At 43.6% G+C, this 25,664-nt stretch overlaps 1 protein-coding gene across 2 annotated transcripts in view; it reads right to left on the bottom strand.

Moving 5' to 3' along the window:
- The window catches only part of LOC110002298 (glutamate receptor ionotropic, delta-1), a gene marked incomplete in the record, with an annotated part of 61,949 nt that overhangs the window by 26,155 nt on the left and 10,130 nt on the right, over nt 1–25,664 (bottom strand). For both annotated transcript variants that reach the window (XM_065949666.1, XM_065949667.1), the window contains 6 exon segments: nt 1,769–2,111; nt 2,272–2,346; nt 3,243–3,365; nt 4,906–5,007; nt 21,284–21,403; nt 25,498–25,659. In XM_065949666.1, coding sequence (XP_065805738.1) covers nt 1,769–2,111; nt 2,272–2,346; nt 3,243–3,365; nt 4,906–5,007; nt 21,284–21,403; nt 25,498–25,659 — 925 coding nt within the window.

The following is a 25,664-nucleotide window of genomic DNA, read 5'->3' as shown; positions in this document are numbered from 1 at the left end:
ATTTAGACATTTTGAAAAGAGAGGACATTTGAATTGTTTAAGGGCATTTCAGTCATTTGATGACTGTGTTGTTGTTCTACTAATTAGCTGATGTGTAAAGTCCTGCAGGGGGGACTTCAGGTCATTGTTTACATTTGGGAGGGAATTGCAGAAATTGCGACACACCAGGAAAAGAGAGGACACTGTCTCGTAAATAATGCAATTTCCAAAAAGTTATATTTTTGTGTAATCTATTTTCATTTAAAAGAAAATGAATGCAAAAGCAAGGGGGAGAGTATTTTTTAGAATATTTTTTTTTCTGCAAAGCGGGGACATTTTGAAGTGAGGACACGGGACCCTTCTGTTTTGTGGCCCGAATTAGGACATTTATGCCATGACATATAGAAAATGGAATTGCAGATTCATCTTGTTTGCAGGCTCAGATTACTGTGCTGTCATGCATGAACATTTCAACTTCTGTGGTTGGGGAGCTGAATAGCCCAGTGTCGGCCCGTTGCTGCATGTCGTTCCCCTCTCTCTCCACCAAACATTTCTCGTCTTTCTCCTGCTGTCCAATCTAATAAATGCCCTAAAAATAACCTTAAACTTTTGTGGCAATCTCACAAAAAGTTCAGGCTGTAATTAGACGATCACACACAAACACACATTCATTCATAACACATACGGACGTCTTTAGTTGAAGTTCAGTGTTTCACAGAGAGATTTCCTGGAGCTCTGCTCTGTAATCTAAGCCTTCCCTTAATTCATTTAAGCACTTTAAACTTTGATGCCCTTGAATCTGCTTCTGTTATATATTTCCGACGCTACAAATCCTCCCGTGGTTATTGTCTTCTCTCTTCTGTCGCTGTGTAATCCGTGTAACAGCTCTAAATTAAAACTCCCCAAAATCAAACAGAAATCCCCCTTTACAAAGAAGATAATCTTCCCTTTGCTGTGATCAGCTCTGATTGATTCCTGCCAAAATTAAAGCTGAGCTGCTAAACTGTGAGAACATTTCAAAGACAGCAGCACAGTTTAGCTTCCAGTTGGTGTTTGTATGCATGGGGAGAAGCAGTGCATCAGCGGGCAACTGTATGTCAGTACAGTCTGTTAACCCGTGTTTTTAAAGGTACTCTATAAATAGCGGGAGGTTTAGAGTGCAAAGAGCATACAGGCTGCAGGAATCCAACCTGTGAATATGTTAACTCAACAACAACACCAGATTAATAAATTACATATTCTGTAAAATCCACTTCTCCATGTTCCTCTAACTCTAACATGTGTCTCTAGTCCGTCTACAAACCCCCCAATGATGAGAAAAGTCCATCCTCTCCGTCTTCTGCCTGCTCCACTTTTCAGAAAATGTGTGCTCAAACAGGCCGTTTGGAGATTTTCCCTTCATGACATCACAAAGGGCAGTAGCCCCTCCCCCAGGTGGGTGACACTCCCACAGCTAGGTGTTTGTTCTGCCCTCTGAGTCTGCCTTCTCACCGTAAACAATAGGACATGGAGAGAGAAAGACCGAGACACTCAAGCACTTCCAGAGAGGGGGCGTGGTCATACACAGCTCATTTACATATTTAAAGGTACAGACACAGAAACAGCCTGTTCTGAGCAGGGCTGAAATAGAGGGGTTTATAGACATGATCAAATACAGGATCAGAGTGGATTTAGAACAAGAAACTTCACACACATGTTTTGTGGAGCTTGTGCTTTGTGGGGGATATGTGACCTTTAAAATAAAATAAGTCAATTATTGTTTCTCTACCATGACCATCTTTTCGCTCACCTTGCTGTACGAACGCTCCGTAAACAATCCAGATGGCGCTGTGCAAGGTCCCTGATCCCTCGCCACCTGAGGACTGGCCTGGCGGTGCATTCTGGGAGGAGGAGGAGCGCAGCGCCTGCAGCCGGTTAAGAAGGAAAATGAGCACTCCCACCACAGGGATGGCAGCCGCAATACAAGCCCAAACGGCGAGGTCGAAGGGTGCAAAGAGAGAGAAGATGTTGATCTTTTCTTCCGGTTTTCGCAGCAGGATGCCAACGCTGTAGTCGAGGTAACGCTTGCTGAAGTCGACCACGTTCTCCCGCTCAGGTGTGATGGTGATGGCTGACACGGCCAGGTCAGCTCTCTGGATGAAGAAACAGAAGATTGTTTGCTGTTAATAATCAGTTCTTTGTGTTGCTCTTGAATCACGTAGCGCAAAATACTGTAAGACTGAATATCAGCTGCCGTAGACTTTATTTATTGACTGGTGATTTATTCGGGCTAAAAGTAAACTCTAGTTTTACCTTGTTGATGAGATCACCAATCATGCCGTTCCATGAGCCGTTGGGTAGTTGAGATCCATATTTACTGTCTGCCACCTGAAGGGACGATAAATAAAGTTTAGTGAGTTTCTTCCCCCGGTTCAGCATCTTATTTCAACCAAGAGTACAGCCCCGAAACTAAAACCTTCATTTCAGAGGCTCCATCTCATGAGGACAATGAAACCAAAGCTGTAGTTATTCATCCAGGACTGAAGCTTCAATATGCCTAACGACCATTTAACAGAATCAGAGTCGGCATTCTTGAGGGGAAAGCGATGAAATATTCGACAAATTTAGCAAAACAGAGTCCTGTGTTACAATTCACATCAACAAAATAACCACTTACACCACCTCAGAACCAAGTTAAAGGTAAGTGACTATGGTGGGAGCCATGTTTGAGGTTTATGTAAAGTTAAAGGAGCAGTATGTAACTCTGACCCCTAGTGTTTAAAATGTGTACTGTAGTCTAAATTCTAAACATCATAGAGATCTGTCTCCCCCCCCCCCCCTCCTCTCTAGAGTGGATGCTCACTCAGGTCACCATGTGGTGGACTCTGAAGCTTCAGTGTTTATCCAGCTCTGCATGGGTCTGTAAACCTTTCTGTGTTCTAACCTCTCTCCATTTTTCAAAAGCATCTCCAATATTGATCCTAGTTTGAGCACGTTTCTGCTCGTGGAGCTTATTAGAAACATGCAGAGGCTTTTTAGGTCGGGTACAATCACTTCTATCTGAACCGAGGCACACTAAAGTGAATCTGCATCAATCTTTAAATACATGTTGGGGTAAGGTCAAAAACATTTTGGTTTTTCAGCAGCAGGAACATCACAGCCAAAAAATGTCCAATACGTTCACCTCATCCTTACCAGCATGTTCAAGTCCAGCAGGACTGAGAGGTTTGATCCTCTAAATGTGACATTCCTGAAAGTAATCTGAGGGTAAGAGTCGGTCTCACCTGGTAGATCTCATATTTGAAGCCCAGGATTTTGGCAAGGGCGTCCAGAACGTCGATGGAGAAACCTTTATACCTCTTCGGCTGCCCGAGGATGTTCTCTGCCACCATGACGAACGGATCCTCCTGCAGAGAGAGAGAGAGAGAGATTAGAGGGTTAAAGTCTCTGATCTGAAAAAAAGAGTCACTGTGTTTAGCAAACTGCAGATTCAACATGAAACCACAGAACGGCAGAGAGAGAGTGCTGCTCTGTATTCAGCTGTTGAATGTAGCCGTACAGATCTGTGTCTTTAGATGCAAAAGAGAAAAAATTATAAATACAATTATTAAGCAGTTTTTGGTTTGATTAAACAGAAGCCTTTCTGAGTTGACCAGTGTTAAAGTAGAAAGTAACTCTACAGAGAGAAGTGCACAGGTGTTGTGTGTCTGTGTTTGTCGTAGCGGTTCCTGTGTTGTGTCAGCGTTGGAATCTGGCGGCGCTTGCGAAGCTGGAAGTGTTGCAGCTGCAGGGGATCGAGCGCAGGGTGGAGGTATTAGTCCCGCTTGGTTAGATGAGCGTCTCGACGCCGCTGTGCCAGCACAGGAGGAAGCGTGTGGATGAAGCCGCTTGCTGTGGAGGGATCAGGGCTGAAAAACGCTCTGCTATTTTCTTTATCTCTTAAAGTAATCACAGCGTCCAGCTGTAACCCCGGGGCTGGATCGATGCCCTCACACAGAAAAAGAGAGTTCTTTGGAGTAAAGTTTTCGAGGAAGGCGAGTTAGTGAGACGAGACAAAGCAGACGGATCATAAAAAGTCATGAGCTTCTTTATTGACTGACGGATTTTCTGTGGATTCACTGAAGTGTGGACTGTGGATTATTTATCATATCAACACTTTTAAAGATCTGTTTTGATCATGGAGTTTTCAGACTGTAATCCTGGACCAGGTTATCACTTCACTGAGGAGGAGCACTCAGCCTTTGTTTATAACTAAATCTTAATGAGTATCTTCACTATAATTTATGCAATGTCGTCACATTTCTTTAGCTCCTGATCCATGCATGGCGGTGAGGTTCTGACCAGACTTGATGGTTTTATGTAACGTTGTGATGGTCAAGCTAAATGTAGCTAGCTGTTAGCTCCCTGCTACATCCTGTCCTCGTCAGTTTTGATTGAGGTTTGTTTTAACGGACACGTTCTATGTTGTTGACACAGGTGAATCAGCCTTACAATCCTCAGAGTCCGTGCTCGCCCGTCCTCGGAGTTCTCGCCACACAACGGGATGTTTTCTGATTTTGAATCGGGGCCACTCCGATCGTCTCCCGAGCAGATCGTGGAGGTTAAAATCACTCACCACCGAGGCAAGAACACGCCACACACACCACAGGAACATCTGGAAACATCATCTTAAGAACCATCAGATAATCAGACTTTTGCTGACTTTGGTCTGAAGGAAGGAATCAGGCCCTAAATCAGCCTGTTTATCGTGGAGTGTGTACCCCCCTAAAGTCCCTCTGGATGGTCAAACGGGACGATTGTCTCAAATTGTCTCAAATATTTGTATTTGTGAATCTTGTCTTTAATTTTTAGGATGCAAATGGAGCCGCTGTGATGTAAGACACATTTCAGTTCTGTCAATCCATAACAAATCTCTTTATTAATCGTCATATGCACGATGTTACCTACCAGTAAAGTGACCACTTTGACTGTCACGCCCTGCATGCCGTTCTCTATGCGGCTCTCCTTCAGACTGCCGTTCAGCCCGTGCACCGAGTCCCACGTGGCCAGCTGTAAACAAGAAGTAGAGCGGATACATAAATAAAGAGTGTGGAGTTCAGAGGCATCAATGACACGAGTTGTAATTATTTGATTTGTTTGTGTGTCAAAGGTCCTCAGAGGGAGGGCTGAGCACAACACGCGGAGCTGCCGTCAATTAGGCAAATGCTTGGCGGCTCACAGGCAGCAATTTGACTATTTATTCACTCGGCCTCGGCGGGCTTCATGTGGCGAGCTCGCTGCTGCTGCAAATTGGACGGGGACAAAGAGACGGAGGAGAGGGTGAAGAGACATGAATGCAACATGCCAACAACACACTCCAGCATGTGCTGATCACAAAAACCAAAGTGACCTACTTAAGAAAAATAAAAAAAAAAACATGACGAGGCTCTGGGGACCTGAGAGAGCGCAGAGCGTTCTCTGGATCTCATGTGAGCACGAGCATTATGTCTCTGTATAATTATCTCACAGGACACGCTTTTTCATATCTGCACAGTAACAAGGATCTTAATGATGTTTTTACATGTTACAGAGATTTTATTCAAACTAGTGACTTTAAGGAAGTGTGGAGTTGTGAAGAGGAAGATGACTCTCTGACGTGTCCTCGTCTTTGTACCAGAAGATGTTCAAATACTCGATCTGGATCAGGCTTTCCTAACCTTGGGGTCCTCACTCCACGTGGGGTCACACCCTGCAGGTCAACCTTCTGTTTGTGTTTGCAGATTTCAAGGTCCAGAATTCAAATGAGGTCTTCTGAGTTTTTTATCTATTGATCAACAAAAAATGTATTGCATATTAAAATATATTGAACTCAGACAAGAACCTGCAGAGTCTCTGCGTGTCCTCACAGCCTTTCTCCCTCTGTCCTCGATAATAAACACCAAAAAGATTCAATCTGCTCTAACATGAATGTTAACTTACAACACAGTAGAAAAAACATGACATACTTCAAGACAAAATTATTTCAGCAATAATCTGTTTGTGTTTTGATGTCTGGGGTTGCCTGAGTTTGATGAAGTCAAAGTAGGGTCATGGGGCAAAAAAGGTCGTGAAAAAATCTGGAAGAAGACATTGTTATGTTGCCTTGTTATGGATCCTAAACTATCCACAGTGGCCCGTCCGCAAAATAGTAAAGGTCTCAGACAAACAGGTCAGATCAGCAGCCATCTTGATCAAGGACCAGATTCATACAAGACCAGTTTCACGTCTTATCCAGTTGCCCTCACTGCTGCCCTTACAGAATTCAGTTACCAAACACAGAAAACACTTCTGTGGGGGCGGCCGATGTGAATTGAGGTTGGACATTGTGCAAGACTCTGCAAGAATATTTTGTTTGACTCATTCCTCTCCTGCTCACCTGTCTTATGAAATAAACGTGCAATGTGTGGATTTTCAATTTAAAGGACTAATTCAACAAAAACAAACGATTAATTAGCCCGTTACAGCACAGTAAGTTCCTCCTCTGACACGGCACATCTCTGATCATAGTTTACATGGAAAGCTGTGCAGACACTCTCAACCTTTACATGTGATGGCAGAGTGCTGCACACTCTCTGCTTTAGAAATATTTTGGTGAACACTAAATGAGACTGAAGCTCGTTATCCAGCCGCAGTAATCACATACCGCATTATTCACATAACGCATTATTCACATAACTCATTATTCACCTGGACTTTTATCTGGATGTTGTTGTCACCAGGTGTAGGCCATTAGAGCGAGTGTGTGTATGTGTTTGTGTCCATTTACACCTTGTATAATTCACTGTGAATGCAGACCTGCCGGGCCCTGTGTGTGTGTGTGTGTGTGTGTGTGTGTGTGTGTGTGTGTGTGTGTGTGTGTGTGTGTGTGTTCTGATAAACAGATCTGTTTGCTGCTGATGTTTCTTTGGTAGCGTTAGCTTCAGCTGCTGCTTGGTGTCAGTCACTCCAGAGTGAACACACACACACACACACACACACACACACACACACACACACACACACACACACACACACACACACACACACACACACACACACAACACACACACTTATTGATTATGTGGGTTCGAGATGGTTGAATAAGTGTTTGTACACATGAAGTGGTCGGTTCAGAATAACTGAGTGTAATTGCACATTACGATCGTCTGCCTCGCTACATCAGACTAATCTGTTTATGAACGCCTCATGCATCAACGTTTAAGAAGAGAAAATAATCAATACAATAAAAGCAGGTCACTTTCACATCACAGAGGGCCAATAAAACAGCGTGATCGTTTAGGCCGGGACTCATTTGAGTTGACAGTTAATGTGAGCACGCTCTGTAATCGCTGCCTGGATGTCTTCATTAGTGTCGTTAAGCTAAACACGCTGTCTGCTTCCTGTTGTGAGGCTAACAGAGCTGTGAACACTCAGGCAGGGTCACACAATAATACAGCGCTAACACGGCAACAAATGATGATCCACGCTACCGCTGCTAATGACGATGTTGATATAACACACAGGAGTCTGTTTGTGGAGTTCAGGTGGAAACGTCCACACAGGTGATAAGTGAATGCAGCTGCTGGATCAACACTATGATACTGAACCGGCATCCTCTATATGTGGTGGGAAACAGGACATTGGTGTATCACAATTACAGACCGTAAATATTAATGAACTAAGCCTGAGTGGCGTCCCCCGTCTGTTCCTGCAGGGGGCGCTGGAGTCCCATCGATGGCGGTCTCCATGCTGGAAATGCTGTCTCAGTCTAACTTTCAGTCAACCTAACGACAGGCTGAGAGCTGGAGCTGAGGCGGGTTTTAAACCTCCTGACAAACCGTTACACCGCGCCCACCTGTCAATCAGGTCAGCTACACGCCTTATTGTGAATAACTCTTATCCTTCATCAAATCAAAACTGATGAGTCATCAAAACATTCACCCCCCGTACAGTGTGTGTCCATCCAGACATGAGCTAATCACACCTATTTGGTTTTTTGAACCAGGCTGTAAACATGTTCATCTCTGCTGTAAAAACAGGCTTTTTAGAATGGGTGTGTATGTGACTTCCTGTGCTTCTGCAGCCAGCCTCTAGTGGACACTCCAGGAACTTCAGCGTCGGCTTCATGTTTCAACACCAGAGGTTGCTGCTTGATAACAACATGCCGTTGCGATGTTGTGAATAAGATTTGCCCTTCAAAGCCACATAACTAATGCAGTTCACTATCATATGTTCCTATTCATTTTGATGCAATCTGTGCCGTTATTTCCATCCCGAGGCCCTCCTAACAAAAAAAACAAACAACACAGTCATAGCTGTAAGAAAACAGAAGAAAAAAGCATTGGTTAAAGGGGATATAAAATGGAGATGAAAAGATGGAGGCGGAGACGGACAGAAAAGAGAGAAAGTTTGACAATCATGGAGCTATTCTGAGCTCTGCTGTCCTTTACATGATCTCCTTCCCTCTTCATGTGTGTGTGTTCCTAATTAACACACACATGTACAGATTAATTAACTCCACAGTTTAAAGCTCAGGCAGTCTATACTCCTTTTTCTGTCTTCGAACTTTTGAACCATGAGAAAAGCCGCTGGATTCATCAAAAAAGCAGAAGAAGAAGAAGAAGAAGAAGAAGGATATCATGTCATGAAACAGATACTCTTCCATCCAGTAGTGATTGTTGTGGTTCCCTGTGGATGTGTAATGAGGCTTCAGAGTGACAGAAACACAGAGCAGGGGTCAGAGTCGTCCGCTGTGTGGAGATTTGTTTAAAGATGCTAAGACTACATGACTGAGAGCTGACTGATCCCTGGGTCAGACTTTTAAATTGGGTACTGCAGTCCAAATTGAACACATTGAAAGCTGTGTTGCCCCGCCCCCTCCTCTCTAGAGTCGATGCTCACAGAGGTTGCTATATCGTGGACTCTGAAGCTTCAGTGTTTAGCCAGCTCTGCATCGGTCTGTAAACCGTTTTGCATTCTGAACTCTGACGCTGAACTAAACTGGGTTTGTATTGAAAACAGATGCTGCAAGCTCAAAAAAACATGAATGTGGGCACAGGCCCTTAAGCAGATGTGTTTTGGACAAGAATCCTCATCCATCTATGAGTATAACAATACAATAGTACAAGGGGTTGTGATATATACACACTCTTTATGATCGTGAGCTTGTAGAGATATGTGCTATAAATGTATTTCCAGTACGTAACGCTCATTGTGAGGCCCTGACGTCCAGATGTTTGCAGACAGCTCAGTGAACAGTCAATCACTGACGCACAGTTTGAATCAGAGCGAGAGTCGTCTGACACTTTTTGCTTCAACAAACCAAACTTTTCCATGAAGACAAAACTAAAGAATATCAGTTCTGCACCAGAGATGCAGAGCTTCACATCACTGTGAGCAGAGCGGCTTTCATTCCTGACAATTATTAGATTATTAATGTTGGATATGGATTTTCCAAAAAGCCAGACGATCCCAGGAGACATACCGGTCTTTCTTAACTGAGTCTCATTTTGCTGACTTATGGCAGCCATGTTGCTCTGCGCTGAGAGAGGAGCTGCTAATGAGAGGAAGACAAGACAACAACAACAACATGAGATATGCTGCAGGAATGTGCTGAGGGACGTTTGGTTTTTCTGTACAGGATCAGCATTTCATACAATCTGCTGAAAGTGAAATGTCTGCTGTTTCTTTTTGCCCAGTCCGTCAGTTTCTGCACTGCTTGTTCTATGCAAACATTTAATAAAGGTAATTGTTGCATCAAGTACATTCTGTCCCGTTTTGAAGTCTGTCCAAAAGGCCTCTTGTGGATTCTTCAGAAGAGAGGAAAGTCGTGCACAGGATGATTGAGATAAATTGTGACAGATTCAAATCGATCTTCCGAACCGATGCTCGGGAAACTAAATAACACAAAGGCCTCAACAGGTTTCCTGGTCTTGAAATGATAAATGATCAGTCATGTGCTATTTCATCATTTGACTTCCTCAGGATTATCAGAAGCTTGACAATTAATTTAACCAACTTTCTGTTGAGTCACCCCTTGAAGAAGAAACATTTTTTTCAAGAGAGAGCGCTGATATGCTGCATAGAAATTATTGCCAACGTTTTTGCCAAATCCGTCACTGAGTGCACAGGTTTGTAAATTGTCTGCACAGATTTCCAAAGCAAATCTGTGCAGACAATTTATGAAATCTAGCACCCAGTTTTCAAATCCATGCGCACAGATTTGCAAACCGTGGGTACGGATTTACAAATGGATTTATATTTTTCCTTAACGAAGCTATCACGGTCTCTGTGCCACACAATAAAAATCCTGTCTCGTAAAAATTCCCTTGCATCTTAGTTTTCACGACACGAGCCTCACGCAGGGAGCCTTTTTATTCAGAGGACTTCCTCCCGATTATCAGAAGCTTGACTTGAATTAATTTAACCCGGCTGTTCTCAAACATATTCTGTCATGCTGCCCCTTGGAGGAGGAACATTTTTTTGCAAGACAGAGGGAGGGAGAACGCTGATATGCTGCATGATAATAAGCGCACGGGTGTGTAAACCAATCCTGCCCACAGTTTGCAATTCCATGCGCACAGATTTGAATCCTGTGGGTACGGATTTGTAAATGGATCTTTCTTTCACTGAACTGAAACTCTGGGCTCCGTGCAACACAACAAAACTCCTGTTTTAAAAAATTGCAACTGCGACTCTGTTAACACATCAGGTGAGCCTCGGGTGGGGGGGCTTGTTTTCAAGACGCAAAAACTGAGAGAGAGCAGAATCACATGAAGCATTACGATAAATCAGATCTTAATTAATCGTGATTAACTAGTTAATACTGACAGCCCAAGTTTAAAGCTTTTTATTCTTTCCTGTTGGACCTTGGTTTGTGTCTCTTTTCTGAATGTTTGTTTCCATAAGCACCATAACCAAACCACTTAAAACACTAAAACATTCAAAGTGTGATGTTCTGCGGGCTCATTCTGAAAGAACATTTTAAAACCACACAAACATATTTGTTCGAAATAACAGCCTCATCTATCAAACTACATCTGCAGAATCGAATGATGCACAAATGATGACTCTGTAGCTTCTGTTAATGTTCGAAACCTTCTGAGTGACATTTAGTTTATTTTCCGTCTCAGGTTTAAAGGTTTTACCTTCAAAGAGACTACCTGATAAAGAATGGTCTAATAAAGTCTGTCAGCACTGATCTGATCCTGGAGTCGTCCCTGTGCTGGTCTCACATCCTGCCTCTGACTTTACGTCCCGCTCTCGTCCCAGCGGAGGTCAAACATGGCGGATAAATCTTCACCTCTCTCACAGCGCCCTGCTCATGCATTATTCCTGTCCTAGTCTCTGCTTCTTTCCTCAAATGTCAGCCCTCTTTTTTCCCTCCTGTCATCTGAAAGGCTACAGCGGCTGTATTTCTGTAACTCACTCTCCCGTGGACAGCAGAGCCAAATGCCAGCATTTGCCACCGTTTCTCACCTCACCCCTGCTAGGTCCCCCCCACCTCGACGCCATGAAGGATTTCTTTTTTTATTTTCACACCTTCACCTCCTCCTCAGCTCTTTTTATATTACTGAAATAAAATGAGTCAGGGTGTGTGTTACAGTTCTGACCTCTCTTCATTTGGCTGTTTCTGCAGAGTATACATCCAAAACCTCAGCTGTCAATCATACAATAATAGCCTGACCGCCATGAACTCCACGCTATGCTGATGAAGTCGGTGTTTCTGCGAGTAGAGAATATTTTGTTCAGCCTCTCATTATGTCACATTTTTAGATGATTATCTACAAAACACTCTACGATACAGACCCCTTCATTTGGAGTTGATCCCATTTGCTTCAACCAAATTCACAACAGATACTTAATGTTGCCTTGAAACAAATATCTAAATGTACTTTAAAGACCAATCAGTGAGCTGTGTAGAGAGTGAGATGATAAAGGTATCTTACTCTCTGATCATTAAGGAAACATGCTATGTTGAAGTGCTGGCTTCTCTGACAACAATGCAGCAGCCAGTATGTCCTCCTTCTAACTTTAGATTCTGCTCCTGAATGCTCTGGATTTGTTTGGACCAGAGAAGGTAGGTGCTTTTAAGACACGCCCCCACACGGCCGTTTTGGACGCCCCTCGGTTTGTCAGATATGAGAGCAGTTATCAGGTCAACAGGTGTTGCAGTGATGGAAGCGGTCAAGAGAAGTGGTTCAGATAGAAGTGATTGTACCCGACCTAAAAAGCCTCTGCATGTTTCTAATAAGCTCCACGAGCAGAAACGTGCTCCAACTAGGATCAATAGTCATTCTCATATGCTTTAAAATCATTAAAAAAAAAAAAAAAAATTCATCTTAATACACACACACACACACACACACACACACACACACACACACACACACACACACACACACACACACACACACACTTGAACCTCGATATATTGCAGGAACATGTGTGATATAAAAGTCCTTCAGTGATTCTGCTGAAGTAAACATAAATTTGCTGCAAGGACACACACACTCACATGCAGAGAAGGTCAAGTCTTCAAACACACATGTGCATGCACACACACACACACACACACACACACACACACACACACACACACACACAAACACACACACACTCGGCAGGACTTCAAGTTTCTATCTACACTCGTCTTTTTCTACATGCTACCCTCTGATGCATTTTACTCATGAAACCTCTTTGAAGTTTCTAATCTGCACAAAGCTCCGCTCTCTGGGGCCTTTTCAAAGAAAAACACACCAATATGAATGACAATTAGTGTAAGCGTGCGTGTGTGGTGTGTTTTGAAATCTACCTTTTTTTGTTCGCCCCAAAAGACGATCCGTGGGTGTTAGATAATTAACGCCGCTGCAGGGACTCCACAGAGCTTCATATCCAACCTTCACTGGATAACAAAAACTGTTTTTCTTCCTTCAGTTGAATTCTGTCTGAGACGTTAAAAAGCTTTATTTCTACATTCTCTGAAAAGACGAGTACAGTGTCAGTGGCTTTAAGCAAAAGAAGAGGACGTTTTCTATTTCAAGCATCCAAACAAACAAAAACAAAGAAAGCAACAACACGCTGTAAATGTCGCTTGTTGTTTTAGTCTCTAAGATATGCTTTTGTTTGGATCACAACAACTCTTTTTCATGACCCCCCTTTGGCCTTGCTCAGTTAAAATTCATACATTAAGCTTCAGCAGACCATTCTTACATACATATATATATTTGAATATGTTTTGTATGCTTCCAACAAAAGGTCTGTTCCACACAACTGGATTTACGGCAAAAACACAGAAAATCAAACTGATTAATCAAAGTATTTCTCACAGATTAAAACAAACCAATAAATCATTTTGAGATGAACTTTTATTCTGTCTTCAAATGTTGTTTTGTTTGTCAGATCTTCGATTCTGGATGTCAGCAGCGCAACAATTCGGGTCTCTATTTTCATATTAGGCCTTTTCTGACCACAGGAACTCTTTCATAGTTCTAGGAACTGTTGGTACCCTCCCCCTGTTTGAGTAATTCTGAAATGAAGGAACAATGAACTACTTTAGTTCCTAGATCCCGGTTTAGAGGAACTTTTTTAGCTCCTGCTTCAGAATAGGAGCCCAGCACCATGGCGGTAGTTCTTAGGGAACTCCGCTAGTGACTAGTGTCCTCTTCAAAAAGTACCCTGAAATGTTTGGTCCAAAAACACTTCATCAAGTATGATCTACAGCAGAATCTACTACAAACACAGTCTACTAAAGACAGTGGCTATCTACCACGGTTTGCTAAAAGCTGCATCATTCTTTTACAGCCTGCAAGAAACAACGTCAGTCTTCAACATGCAGTCTGCAACAGACAACTACAGTACATAACAGTTTACTGCTGACAATTTCAGTCCAGAACAGTCCGATAGAAATCAGCGCCATGGAACAAACACATTATTCAGGAGTCCAGGCTGCATGTGCTGCCCCTCAGGGCGCTCAAAATCCTCCAGCTGAGATCTGCCAACTCAAAGAATCTCTCCAAGGTGCTAATAACGTCATTGAACATCTTCAGCAGAAGCAATTTGGTGACGCTGTGTTCTGGGAAAATGAAAGGCTTCGCCTGTGCTACAAAGTTCACAATGGGAGGTACAGAGTTAACCGGCTGGAGGAACTCATGGACCTCAGGCAACATGGGTTCAAGGAGGAACTCCAGAGGAACATCATGACCGTCTCCAAACAAGAAGTTGAGATCTCCCGCCTTAAAACCAGCCTCAAGTTGAAGGACGACCAGTTGGAGGCCCTCCAGCTTCTGATCAAGGAGCAGGCGGATGCGATGGAGGATAAACTCAAGGCAGAGAGGCAGAAAAACTCTGAGCTAAGGGTCCAGATGTTTAAGGCATCGCTCCAGACCCAGAAGATTGCTCTGCAGCAGAAGGAGACCCAGATGAGGTTGGACCTCACTAAACAGCAGCTCCAACAGAGGGACAACCACATCCTGGTGCTCCGGAAGGACAAGGAGGGTCTCTCTGAGAGACTCATTCAGGCCTCAGCCAAGCTGAGAAGGGGGGGAAATGAATATCTCCAGGATGAAAACTCTTGTGGTGAGAAATTGAAATCTCTGGAGGAGAAATACTCCAAGGAGCTCGAGGACAAAGAAAAGTTATGGACCACCAGAATCAGAGAGGCAGAGAAGGAAAAGAAGGCCCTTGTTGAGAAGAATCAGACCTTGGTCACAAGACAAAAGGAGCTAGAGGAGAAGAACCAAGAACTGTTTGGGGAAAATCAGAACAACAATGACAAGCTGGTTGAGCTAGGCCTTGACCAGCAGAATGAGAGAGGTGGAGATTGAGAACAGGGAACTGGTGGACAAAGAAAAGACCTTGACGGCCAGAATTGAAGAACTGGAGCAGATACAGAAAGACCTGTAGTCAGGCGCGGAGCCTATGGCTCATTGCAGAGGGGGCGGGGACCAATAGTGGGCCCTTAAACTGTCTTTAGGCCATATGCTGTAGCCTATATAATAATATAGTATATCATTTATGGTATAATATCGGCTGTATGGAGATACAAGACGGGGTGGGACGAAGAGAAATGCCGCTGCAGATTACAAAGTGTGTTATTACAGTGACAGGGACTTATCAGTGAGTGACCTGCTGATGTTTAAACAGCACAAGTGCTGATATGTCTGTGCGCATATTCCACCGATTAAACAAGTAAAGCAGACTTCATTAACCGGACGGGAAACCAAAGATAGAAGGCAACTACAGTTTAACATTCAGGGAAGTTGGACGCTCATTGTTAGTACGTATTTTCATGGATTCATTCATCTTCAATTTTGTGGACATATCTTTAAATTGTGTCAACCATCTCACAGTAATTCTTCTTTTGGGTCTGTGAAGCTGTAACCTTATATGGGGGAAGCACCTAAGTAGTAGCAGATCTATAAATGGATAGGAGCCAACTATATGTTGTCAACAACTGTTTGCTAGACAGAGAGTCTACATCTGTTACGTATACAAATCAGTGTCATGTCATCTTTATTGTTTTATAGTGATGTACCCAAATGGAAAGGAATTTGTGGGCTGTACCTTCTAGCAGAATATAAGCAGCACTGTGTGATGAAGACTTTGCCATTTTGCCCATGATGGCCACTTTGCCAATGATTGTGAGATCTTGGTCAGCATGGGTCAGCGATGGTCTGCACTTTGTCAGCCATGTGTGTTGTGTTTCTGTGTTGTCTGACCATGGTTGAATAAATCTAAGATGATCCACAGTCTGTTTCACCATTTCATCATTGTTCATCTACTACAGAAATAACCCCCACCTAACACTCATCCAGCCACACAGCCAAACAGACAATACAATTAAACCACACATTATCAAGCCATAAAACCACACATTATCAACCCACGCACGACAACAAACTTTGTAAACAATGTGACAGCAATGGCCTGCCGTTCATACAGTACGATAACCAGCAGACATGGCGATCTACAACACATGCACCCACAAACAAAAGACCAGCATCTAATCTCAAATAATGATGAAACAATTTACCAATGAAGTTTTCATCATAGACTGTAAATATTACAGTTTTACAGGTTTTCATCAGCACTGTTGCTTTCCTGCAGCTAGCTGGGTGCTCCTCTCTAACATGTTTATTTGCTTGGCTAGTTTCATTTACGTTAGTGGAGCTAGCAACGGGAGGAGACTTGCCAGGTTGAGTTGTCAATGAGAAAACATTTTTTATTTAGTTTTTTACACTTTTAATGTTACGAAAACCTGCGAGGGAAACAGAAATGAAGCAGACAGACGACTAGCTTTTTAAAACTCCAGACAGCAGCGGGGGCCCAGCAAAGGGGGTGCTAAGAGGTGGAATCAATGACATTACAAACAGGCCACAGCACCCTGCTGGTGCTGTTTGCTGCCGTAGTTGAGAACCCCCTTGGCAGTAAAGGGGGGCCCCTCTCTGCTCTACAAAATACACTGTGTGTCTTGATTGCAGCAAAATAAAAGAGAGACTCAGACCTAGTCAAACTAACTTTAATAGAAAATTCAACTAAATAACAAAATGCATGTTAAATTTGGCTCAAAGTGGGCCCCTTGAGACAACAGTGGGCCCCTTGAGACAACAGTGGGCCCCTTGAGACAACAGTGGGCCCGGGGCGGCCGCACCTTCTGCCCCCACACTCGCTCCGCTACTGCCTGGAGGTCTGTCTGACAGAAAAGAAGAATAAGAAAGGCCTCTGGTTGAGAATGTTTAAAGGGAAGACGGAGGAAGAGAAACAGAAAAAGAAAGAAAAGAAGGAAGGAAACAAAAGAAGAAGCAAGAAAAGAAGAAGAAAATGGAAGAGAAGAAAATGAAGGAGAAGAAAAAGGAGGAGCACAAGAATAAAATAAGTTCCTTGATGTTCTGGAAGAAAAGAGATGAGGTAAAAGAGGCCAAGGAGGCTCCTTGTGGTTTGACTGATGATTCGTTGTTGCAGCCTTAAAATGCACAAATAAGGAGCTACAGAAAACAGCCATGACTGAATGGTCTTTATCTTCCGTCTCTTCTGAAAGCAGTACATCTGTTATTGTCCGTCAGTTTGTTAACAGCTTCCTCATTTTCAGTCCTACATTAATCACCACGTCTAATTTGATGTCTCTTAACGGGACAGTGAACATTCATCCGCGCCCACGCTAATACAGAAAGAAAGACCCCTTCTCTCTGGCTGTGAGGGGGAAAATGAAAAGGCAGAAAATATCTATCTTGTTCCATGCATTATTCACAGAAATTAGCAGGCTTGGAGATTTCAAAGGCACAAATTGTTGTTAACGACTCCGAATTACCACAGGGATTTGAAATTAGCACCGTCTAAGGCTCATTTTCATTCTCCAACATTTCTAATGGATTCATTTCAGAAGGGCCGCTAACAATGCGGTCCCTATTACGGACAAATGGCTGAGTAATTTCTATCCTCAACTAAATAATTGCAGACCTCTTCTGTGGGAGTGAAGAGTGGGACGGAGACAAAGAAGAGAAAGGAGAGAATATAGAGGATGTAAATATGAGCGATGCTGGGACTGTGGGCCAATCAGCTTCATATATCAGTGTGTATGGAACGCAAAGGATTCTAATGTTACGACAAAGGTTATATAATCTTTTATTCAGAGAGTCATTATTATGTAAACCTAATTACACAAGTCTTATATCCATGTTCAGATGTCACATAATGATTTTATAAGTTTTATAACAATTTGCCGTGCTACTCAGATCGCCAAACGCCAAACGTGATGCACAAGAGAATCCCTAAAGAATCCCTAAAGCCTTGTATGAACTGACTAATGTATGAATATAAACGAGATGCGATCAAAGTGCTGGAAGCAGCTTTTAAATAAATGATGAGTTTTCTGGAGTAATGCATGGAGAGCAATAAACAATGTTGCAGCAAGCAAAAGCAAACTTGCATTTATTTTAACATGTTGATACAAACTGCAGGGTCAGCACCTCCAAGTCCGAGGCCATGGTTCTGTCCCGGGGAACGGTGGACTGCATCCTCTGGGTGGGAAGAGGGTCTTCGCTGCAAGTGAAAGAGTTTAAGTATCTGGGGGTCTCGTTCACGCCTGCAGTTTTGCGGGCGTTTTACTGGACCGTCGTGGAGCCTGAAGGTCAAGCTTTCGATTCTGTCTTGGTTCCAACCCTCACCTGACAATAACGTCCATTTTGGTTGGTAGTGTAGGTTTGGGCATTGGATGGGTCAAAAGTAACTTTCACTTAGGATTCTGGAGTTTGTGTCCAATGTGGGACCAGAACTTGTCTTTGACTTCTCCTAATATTTGTGCATCAAGAAAGAATGGAACTACAATAACTGGGATGCATTTTTCAGCTCAAACCAGAGTCTTGTTTTCTAAACCTGAAAAATACATTTTGGTGGTAAACTTAAAAAAAAGTATGAATACGTCCGTTTCAGTAGGTTTCTCTTTGCATGGAGTTTACATCTTATCAGGGTACCAAGTCTTTGTATGTTAGACTCCTATATTCTGTATGTGAATCTTTAAATGTCCAGAGTCTGAGGTTGTTGCAGGATCCCTGATCGACACCAACAGCACCACTGATGGAGAATTGGGCTGATAATGCCGCTCTCACTTGTTTATATTCATAGTTAAATAGTCCTTAACTTTTCTCATTTACCACAGTGACCTGTTACGACTCCCTACGGGACCTCTGAGAGTCCTCAGACCCCAGTTTGTGAACCACTGGAGCTATATCAGGGCCCCATTAGAAGCTGGAGAGCGGATCTGTCTGCTGTAGTGATCCCAGCGGCCATCTTCTGTCTGATTAAAAACAGCTACTTGCTGACACTCCCTTTGAGGATCGTGGGCGAGAGTGTAATGTCTTGTGACACACGTTGAGACGATGCTACCAATCCAAGAAGATAAAAAATATTTTTTTCCCCTCTGAGTTTCGTGGGAGGGTGATTTAACGACAACAAATTGCTGCGAAGACACATCAGAAGTCAATGAGATGAGAAAAGTGAGGACAGATAGATGGGATAACACACGGGGGAGGTCTGAAGGGCCCCAAGTTTCCTGGAAAAGAGGGAAATGACATTTCAATCTCGATCAGGTCTGATGTGGAGGTGGGGGGAGGGGCGGCGTGTCGTCTGTGGGGGAGAATGTACTTTGAGAGAAACGGCCCCCGGGAGGAGGGAGTGGAGGCGGCGACGGCACAGGGAGATGGAGATGGAGATTTGGATAACGCAGACACTGTGGGGGGAAAATGAATCGAGTGAGCGTGTCTGATATCTCACCGCCGGGCAAGACAACATCTACCTGCAAGTCAGAAACTCTATCAAAGTTTGTTCTGTGTGATCAGCTCACACCAGCCTCGTATTTTCTCCACGCCAAACACGTCCAGACTGCCTGCAGAAACCAGCCGTTAGGAGATCAACTTGAGATTTTCCAGCTCAGGTAATCCTGCAGAGTCAGACACGTCAGGTGGATACTGTGATTCAGCTCAGAACGATTTCAGGACAGACCGACGTTTAATTGTATCCATCCAACACAACAAAACTTGTTTTCCCACCGGCTCACACGCCCCCTCTCTAATGTCTGCATCAAACACAGCACAGGTGCTTCAGAAGGTCTTCAGAAAGACTAACAACCAATTAATAAATAGACAAAGTGATGTTTAAGACGACATAGCCTAAGCAGTTTCTTGCTGAACTGTGACTGGTTTTGAATGTGGGTTTCTGCAGGAAGCTGCTCTACCCTCTTTCCGGTAGATGTACCGTCACCCATGCCTGTTTGTCACAAGTGGTCAAGGAAAAGTGGAACCAACAGTAAACCTTGAAATTACAGAATCTTCATCATGACATTGGTAGTGGTATTACAATATTCCAACACTTGTAAATATAACTGGATGAAGCCTGAGTGACATCCCCCGTCTGTTCCTGCAGGGGGCGCTGGAGTCCCATTGATGGCGGTCTCCATGCTGGAAATGCTGTCACAGGACAGAATGTCAGTCCTAAACTGCTCACAGTGGCTTTAACGGTCACCACCAAGAGAACGTACGTAACCTAGCAACAGTAAGCAGAAATACAAAGCGCTCTGAATGAGCTTGTGGACCCTAATGCGTTTCCTTCTATGTGTCACTGATACTTTTATCTAGTTTTTTTGTGTTTTTCTCTTTTTATTTTTAAAACTTTTATCTGTTCACTTTGAGGTGACGAGCTGTCCTCTGAGTCTAAACATGAAAGAAGCTCCATGAAATACGTTTCCAAAGGCTCAAAGTGTCCTCGTTTATACAACAGGTCACAGAGTTTGATCTCGTGATGTTTCCTCCTTTAAAAAGTCGCCTCTCTCAACCTTACCTAACGCTGCAGCACAATGGCGCTCGCTGTTACATCAGACAGCTTTGAAAACAGGATTATTCTTCCACATCGTGTCGTTGTGTAAAAAAAGGAACATTACAGATTGTTCAGTCAGAAGAAGAGCGGCTGATCAGTGCAGCAGCTTACAGCACACGGAGGTCGTGAAGGTCAAACAGGAGCTGATAATACACAGGGTCACCCGGAGGTCAAGGTCATGCACTGACACACACTCCATGCAGAGTGTTAATTACACAGCAGGTCAACTGTAGTGATTAATCAACCATAAGACGTCTTACACACACATGAACATCGACTCTTCAGTGAATTCATTAACGCTCATTTCTCCTGCTGAACGTCGATCGGTTAACATGGAAGCCGTTAATCAAGGTCAACGTGACAAAAGGTAAACAAGCTTTGTGAGAAATAGAAAAATGAATGAAGTGACAACTCTCTGTGCACAAAGGAGGACCTGTTCAATGACTACAGCTCCCATGAGGCTTTGAAGGCGGGATAATGGCGGTTCAGTGATTCATTTAGCCCCCGTTGTCCCAGCAACAGGACCTGCCATAGATCTGTAAAGTCAGCTGCTGAGCGAAGCTACATGACATGATTTCAATCGTCTTAGTGCAAGTTTGACAAGCAGGGGCGCATCCAAAAACTTTTGTGGAGGGTGGGGGCGCCCAACTTATGCAGGGGTGTCATCATGAAGTTTGTGTGCACAGTATGATGTGATCTTAAGTTTTCTTTACTTCATGGGTCATAAAAACAAAAATTAAAAGCATTAAAAACGAATAAAAACTAAAGTCCCAGATTATTCTAACCTCAGTGTGTTGGCAGGACTCCGGACCAGGTTCAGAGGAGGTCAATGTTCCATTACTAAACAAAGGTTCAGTCTGGATTTCAGGCTGCAGACTTTCAGCTTTGACTCGCGTAGGCGATGCCTCTGCACCGTTTATTTCCACATCATCGGCTCGTGAGAGAAGAACGGAGAACTCACCCTCTTGATGTCTTTGCCGAAGGTCTCGCTGAAGCTGGAGCCGAGGATCTCGAACGTGACCTGAGAGTTTGAGCCGCTGTCCTTGAAGTCCATCGTACCTGTGAGACCTGTGATGTTCCCCTGAAAGGAAAACCAGAAGTCATCATTTACATGGCTCACTTATATTTAATGCACTTTGGGTTGATCCAAAGAGTACACGACTTTAGCGTCAGAGTTTCCCTGTTAAACCTTTTAATATAAAAACAATAAATACTTGAACAATGGTACACCCTTCATCTTAAAGGAAGAATGTTCAACATGTTCCACATCAATAAATCATAAAGTCTGTCCTGTGTAAATGTGTCTCTGAGTCCTGACTGTCTACAATGAGGGAGAAGCTCGAGTCCCGCTGGCTGTGTTGTTGTCAGAGCCGTGTTTACATGGACGGGACGGCCGGCTCCTCCCCTTGTGTATAAAAGCTGTTTTAGTCAAGAACTAGAGAGAAGAAGAAGAACATACTCACTGATTATTTGGATGTTAGTAAGAGTTTTTAGATCACGCTCATTCTGTGTCAGTTTACATGAAATGTGAAGCTACGAGCTAACTAAAGAGCGCTAACATTAGCATGCTAACACAACAATGTGAAGCTATGAGCTAACTAAAGAGCGCTAACATTAGCATGCTAACACAACAATGTGAAGCTGCGAGCTAACTAAAAAGCGCTAACATTAGCATGCTAACACAACAATGCAGGACACAGAGCTGTAATGACCAATCACAAATCCTCAGCAGGTTGTTGTGTGTGCTCAGAAAAAAAACTGCAGGAACCCTTCTAGATAAAAGTTGATATGAAGGTGTATTATGTCCTATAGCTCCTCTCTGATTGGTCCACACAGCAGGTAATGGTGAACTGAAGGTGAAAACAGCGCCGGATGGTCACTGCTGAGGAGAGCCTCTTCCATGTGAGGATTCGTTTCTCCTGTGTTTGTCTGCAGATCATCTTTGTCTTCCTCAAACAAACGACGCGTTTCCTGTAACGGCTTGGCATGAATAAACTCTTTTCATTGGAGGAACGTCCTGCATGCGAGTCGGATGGAGTGAAAATCAGAAAACGATAAATGTCGAGAAAATGTGGAATAAAGGAGAAGAAACATGACGAACAGCTAAATCACATTCTGCTGTTTTTTCCGCTCTGACCTTTGGAGCTGCTGCCGCCGCCCCCTCTGGATGTTTAATACCAGGCGGTATCCCATGATGCTTTGGGAGCTGCTAAACTGGCTGATATTGATGCCAGAGTGAAAACCCCAGAGAGACGCGAGGCGCACAGAGACCCTGTGGAGGCCATTAGTACAGTAAAGACTATGATAAAGACGTACATGTATTAATGTTCAGCATTATTAATTCATGATCAGAGACGCCTGTTCACTCGCTCACTCGCTCACCGGCTCCCTTGTTGATCTGATGCCTCCGAGGTTTTTCTGTAGGATACAAACAGGCGAGCCGTGTTTAGAGATGTTATGACGCGTCGTAGCAAACATCATTACAGCCAGAGTGAGGGAGCTGAACACACTTCATGTGACTGCAGTAAAAGGCCGTTTGGAAATGTTGTTTCATGACTCGCTTCATGTTGGACGTAAAGAGAGTGAACACACCTGTCAGCTGTAAAGGTCAGACTCAGCGTCACCTGGACGACTAAGTGTTTGATGAAGTGTCTTTAGGTCTGTGTGCAGCTTTCTATAAACTCACTGATGCATCCTGACCTCCTCTAGAAAATCAAACCCTGACTGTTTGGTGTTTGTAAGACAGAGCAGGTTTTAAACTCTGGTCTTTCAGTGTGACTTAAAGGTCACAAAATATAAAATCCTCTTCTCCATGTTCCTCTAACTCTAACATGTGTCTCTATTCCGTCTACAAACCCCCCAATGATGAGAAAAGTCCATCCTGTCCGTCTTCTGCCTGCTCCACTTTTCAGAAAATGTGTGCTCAAACAGGCCATTTGGAGATTTTCCCTTCATGACATCACAAAGGGCAGTAGCCCCTCCCCCAGGTGGGTGACACTCCCACAGCTAGGTGTTTGTTCTGCCCTCTGAGTCTGCCTTCTCACCGTAAACAATAGGACATGGAGCGAGAAAGACATAGACACCCAAGCCCTTCCAGAGAGGAGGCGTGGTCAGACACAGCTCATTTACATATTTAAAGGTACAGACACAGAAGCAGCCTGTTCTGAGCAGGGCTGAAATAGGGGGTTTATAGACATGATCAAATACAGGATCAGAGTGGATTTAGAACAAGAAACTTCACACACATGTTTTGAGGAGCTCTGACACTTATTTAAACTGAAGAAGAGGAGGAGGAGGATATGTGACCTTCTTAGTGCAAACGCGAGTGGGAGGGGTTGGAGGTGTGTCTCTGGAGAAGAGTGGAGGCTTCAGTATGGAGGAGGTGTGGCCAATCAGCAGTTTGTTTTGGTTTCATGCTAGAGCCCCAGGGGCGACATCTACTGGATCAAAGAGTTGCACATTCTTCCTTTAAATGAAAACACACGGTTCATACCTTTAATGTCTGAGGTAGTATTGATGGAGTAGCGTGACTCAGGTTATTTACACTGACAAGGCAATACACAGAAGCAAAGGTAATATAAGCAGAAAAGATGGAGGAAGTAATTCACTGAAGAAAAATAAAGAACAATGAATTTCTGTACCCTGTCCATTTTTCACTCCTCTCACAAAGTCATTTTCCATCTCATCAACAAAATAGTCGGCGAGATTGCTGCTGGTGGAAATGTTCAAGTTCAAAGACACAAAAACAAACAAAAAATGGTCATTTTACTCTGAGCGAGGAGTGCTGATGTACGGCTCTCCGTCGGCTGCAGGAAGAAAAACAACCCATATATAATTCAAACTGTAGGAACGACCTCCTGACACAGCCGAGAAGCTCGCCAAGAAGACGGGTTTATAGTCACCCATGTTTTATTTATTTTCATAACTTGGGTGATAGTTTTCTATTGTTTGAGTCTCTGCTGTCTTTGTGTGGCTGCTGAACAAACTAAAAGAAATGATAAAGGTATCTTACTCTCTGATCATTAAGGAAACATGCTATGTTGAAGTGCTGGCTTCTCTGACAACAATGCAGCAGCCAGTATGTCCTCCTTCTAACTTTACATTCTGCTCCTGAATGCTCTGGATTTGTTTGGACCAGAGAAGGTAGGCGCTTTTAAGACACCCCCCCACACGGCCGTTTTGGACGCCCCTCGTTTTGTCAGATATGAGAGCAGTTATCAGGTCAACAGGTGTTGCAGCGATGGAAGCGGTCAAGAGAAGTGGTTCAGATAGAAGTGATTGTACCCGACCTAAAAAGCCTCTGCATGTTTCTAATAAGCTCCACGAGCAGAAACGTGCTCAAACTAGGATCAATATTGGAGATGCTTTTGAAAAATGGAGAGAGGTTAGAACACAGAAAGGTTTACAGACCCATGCAGAGCTGGATAAACACTGAAGCTTCAGAGTCCACCACATGGTGACCTGAGTGAGCATCCACTCTAGAGAGGACGGGGGGAGACAGCTCTCTATGATGTTTAGAATTTAGACTGCAGTACACATTTTTTTTTTAAAGATTTATTTTTGGGCTTTTCGTGCCTTTAATGCAGAGAGGACAGTGGATAGAGTCGTTCTCTTATTTAGACGCACATCACACGTGATTCATGTTTCATTCATCTCCTGCTCACTGACACAAAGACGCCCTTTATTCTTTTATTTGTCCAGATTGTAAAACTAGATCATGTTTGATGTTCTCCTCCGTCTTCAAAGGTTTTTTAAATCAAATCTTTAACAGGAAACAAAACACGTACACCACCGTGCTCGGCGCACGATTCTCTGTTCAAACGCCGCAGACGAGATCAAGGCGACTGAATCAACTAACAAGCAATCCCATCATGCTGTTAATAAGTTCGACAGCCTTGAAGACATTCTCATTAGACAATCCGGCACACTGAACTAACACCATATTGAAGCTTGATTTCAAACTAAAAGAGCCTCATTAGGATTTATTTCTGTGGAAAATGAAAACAAAACACAGGACTCTAATTATATCTGGAATACAAATGACACATTTGTAAAACCATGAATAGATAATGACTCGGAGATTACAAAGCAAACCATCAGAAAGGCTGCAGAGCATTCGACCCTGAACGCACCACGACACCAAAGGGGGAACTGTTGAGGTAAAGACCTCGGTACCTTCTGGATAGTCTCCAGCATGGACCAGCCGCCGTTCCACGGTTTGGTCGACTTCCTGATACAGTTGAGGCTCGCCATACTATGCCACTTCCTGTCCTCCAGCTTCCTGTAGAAGGCGTTGGCGAGCATGAGCACGCTGTCGTACAGGTAGAGGCTGGACACCTGGA

The sequence above is a fragment of the Labrus bergylta genome, chromosome 21 (assembly GCF_963930695.1).
Source record: "Labrus bergylta chromosome 21, fLabBer1.1, whole genome shotgun sequence".
NCBI lineage: Eukaryota > Metazoa > Chordata > Actinopteri > Labriformes > Labridae > Labrus > Labrus bergylta.
Note: the sequence above shows the minus strand (reverse complement) of the source record. Positions and strands in the feature narration are given on the sequence as shown.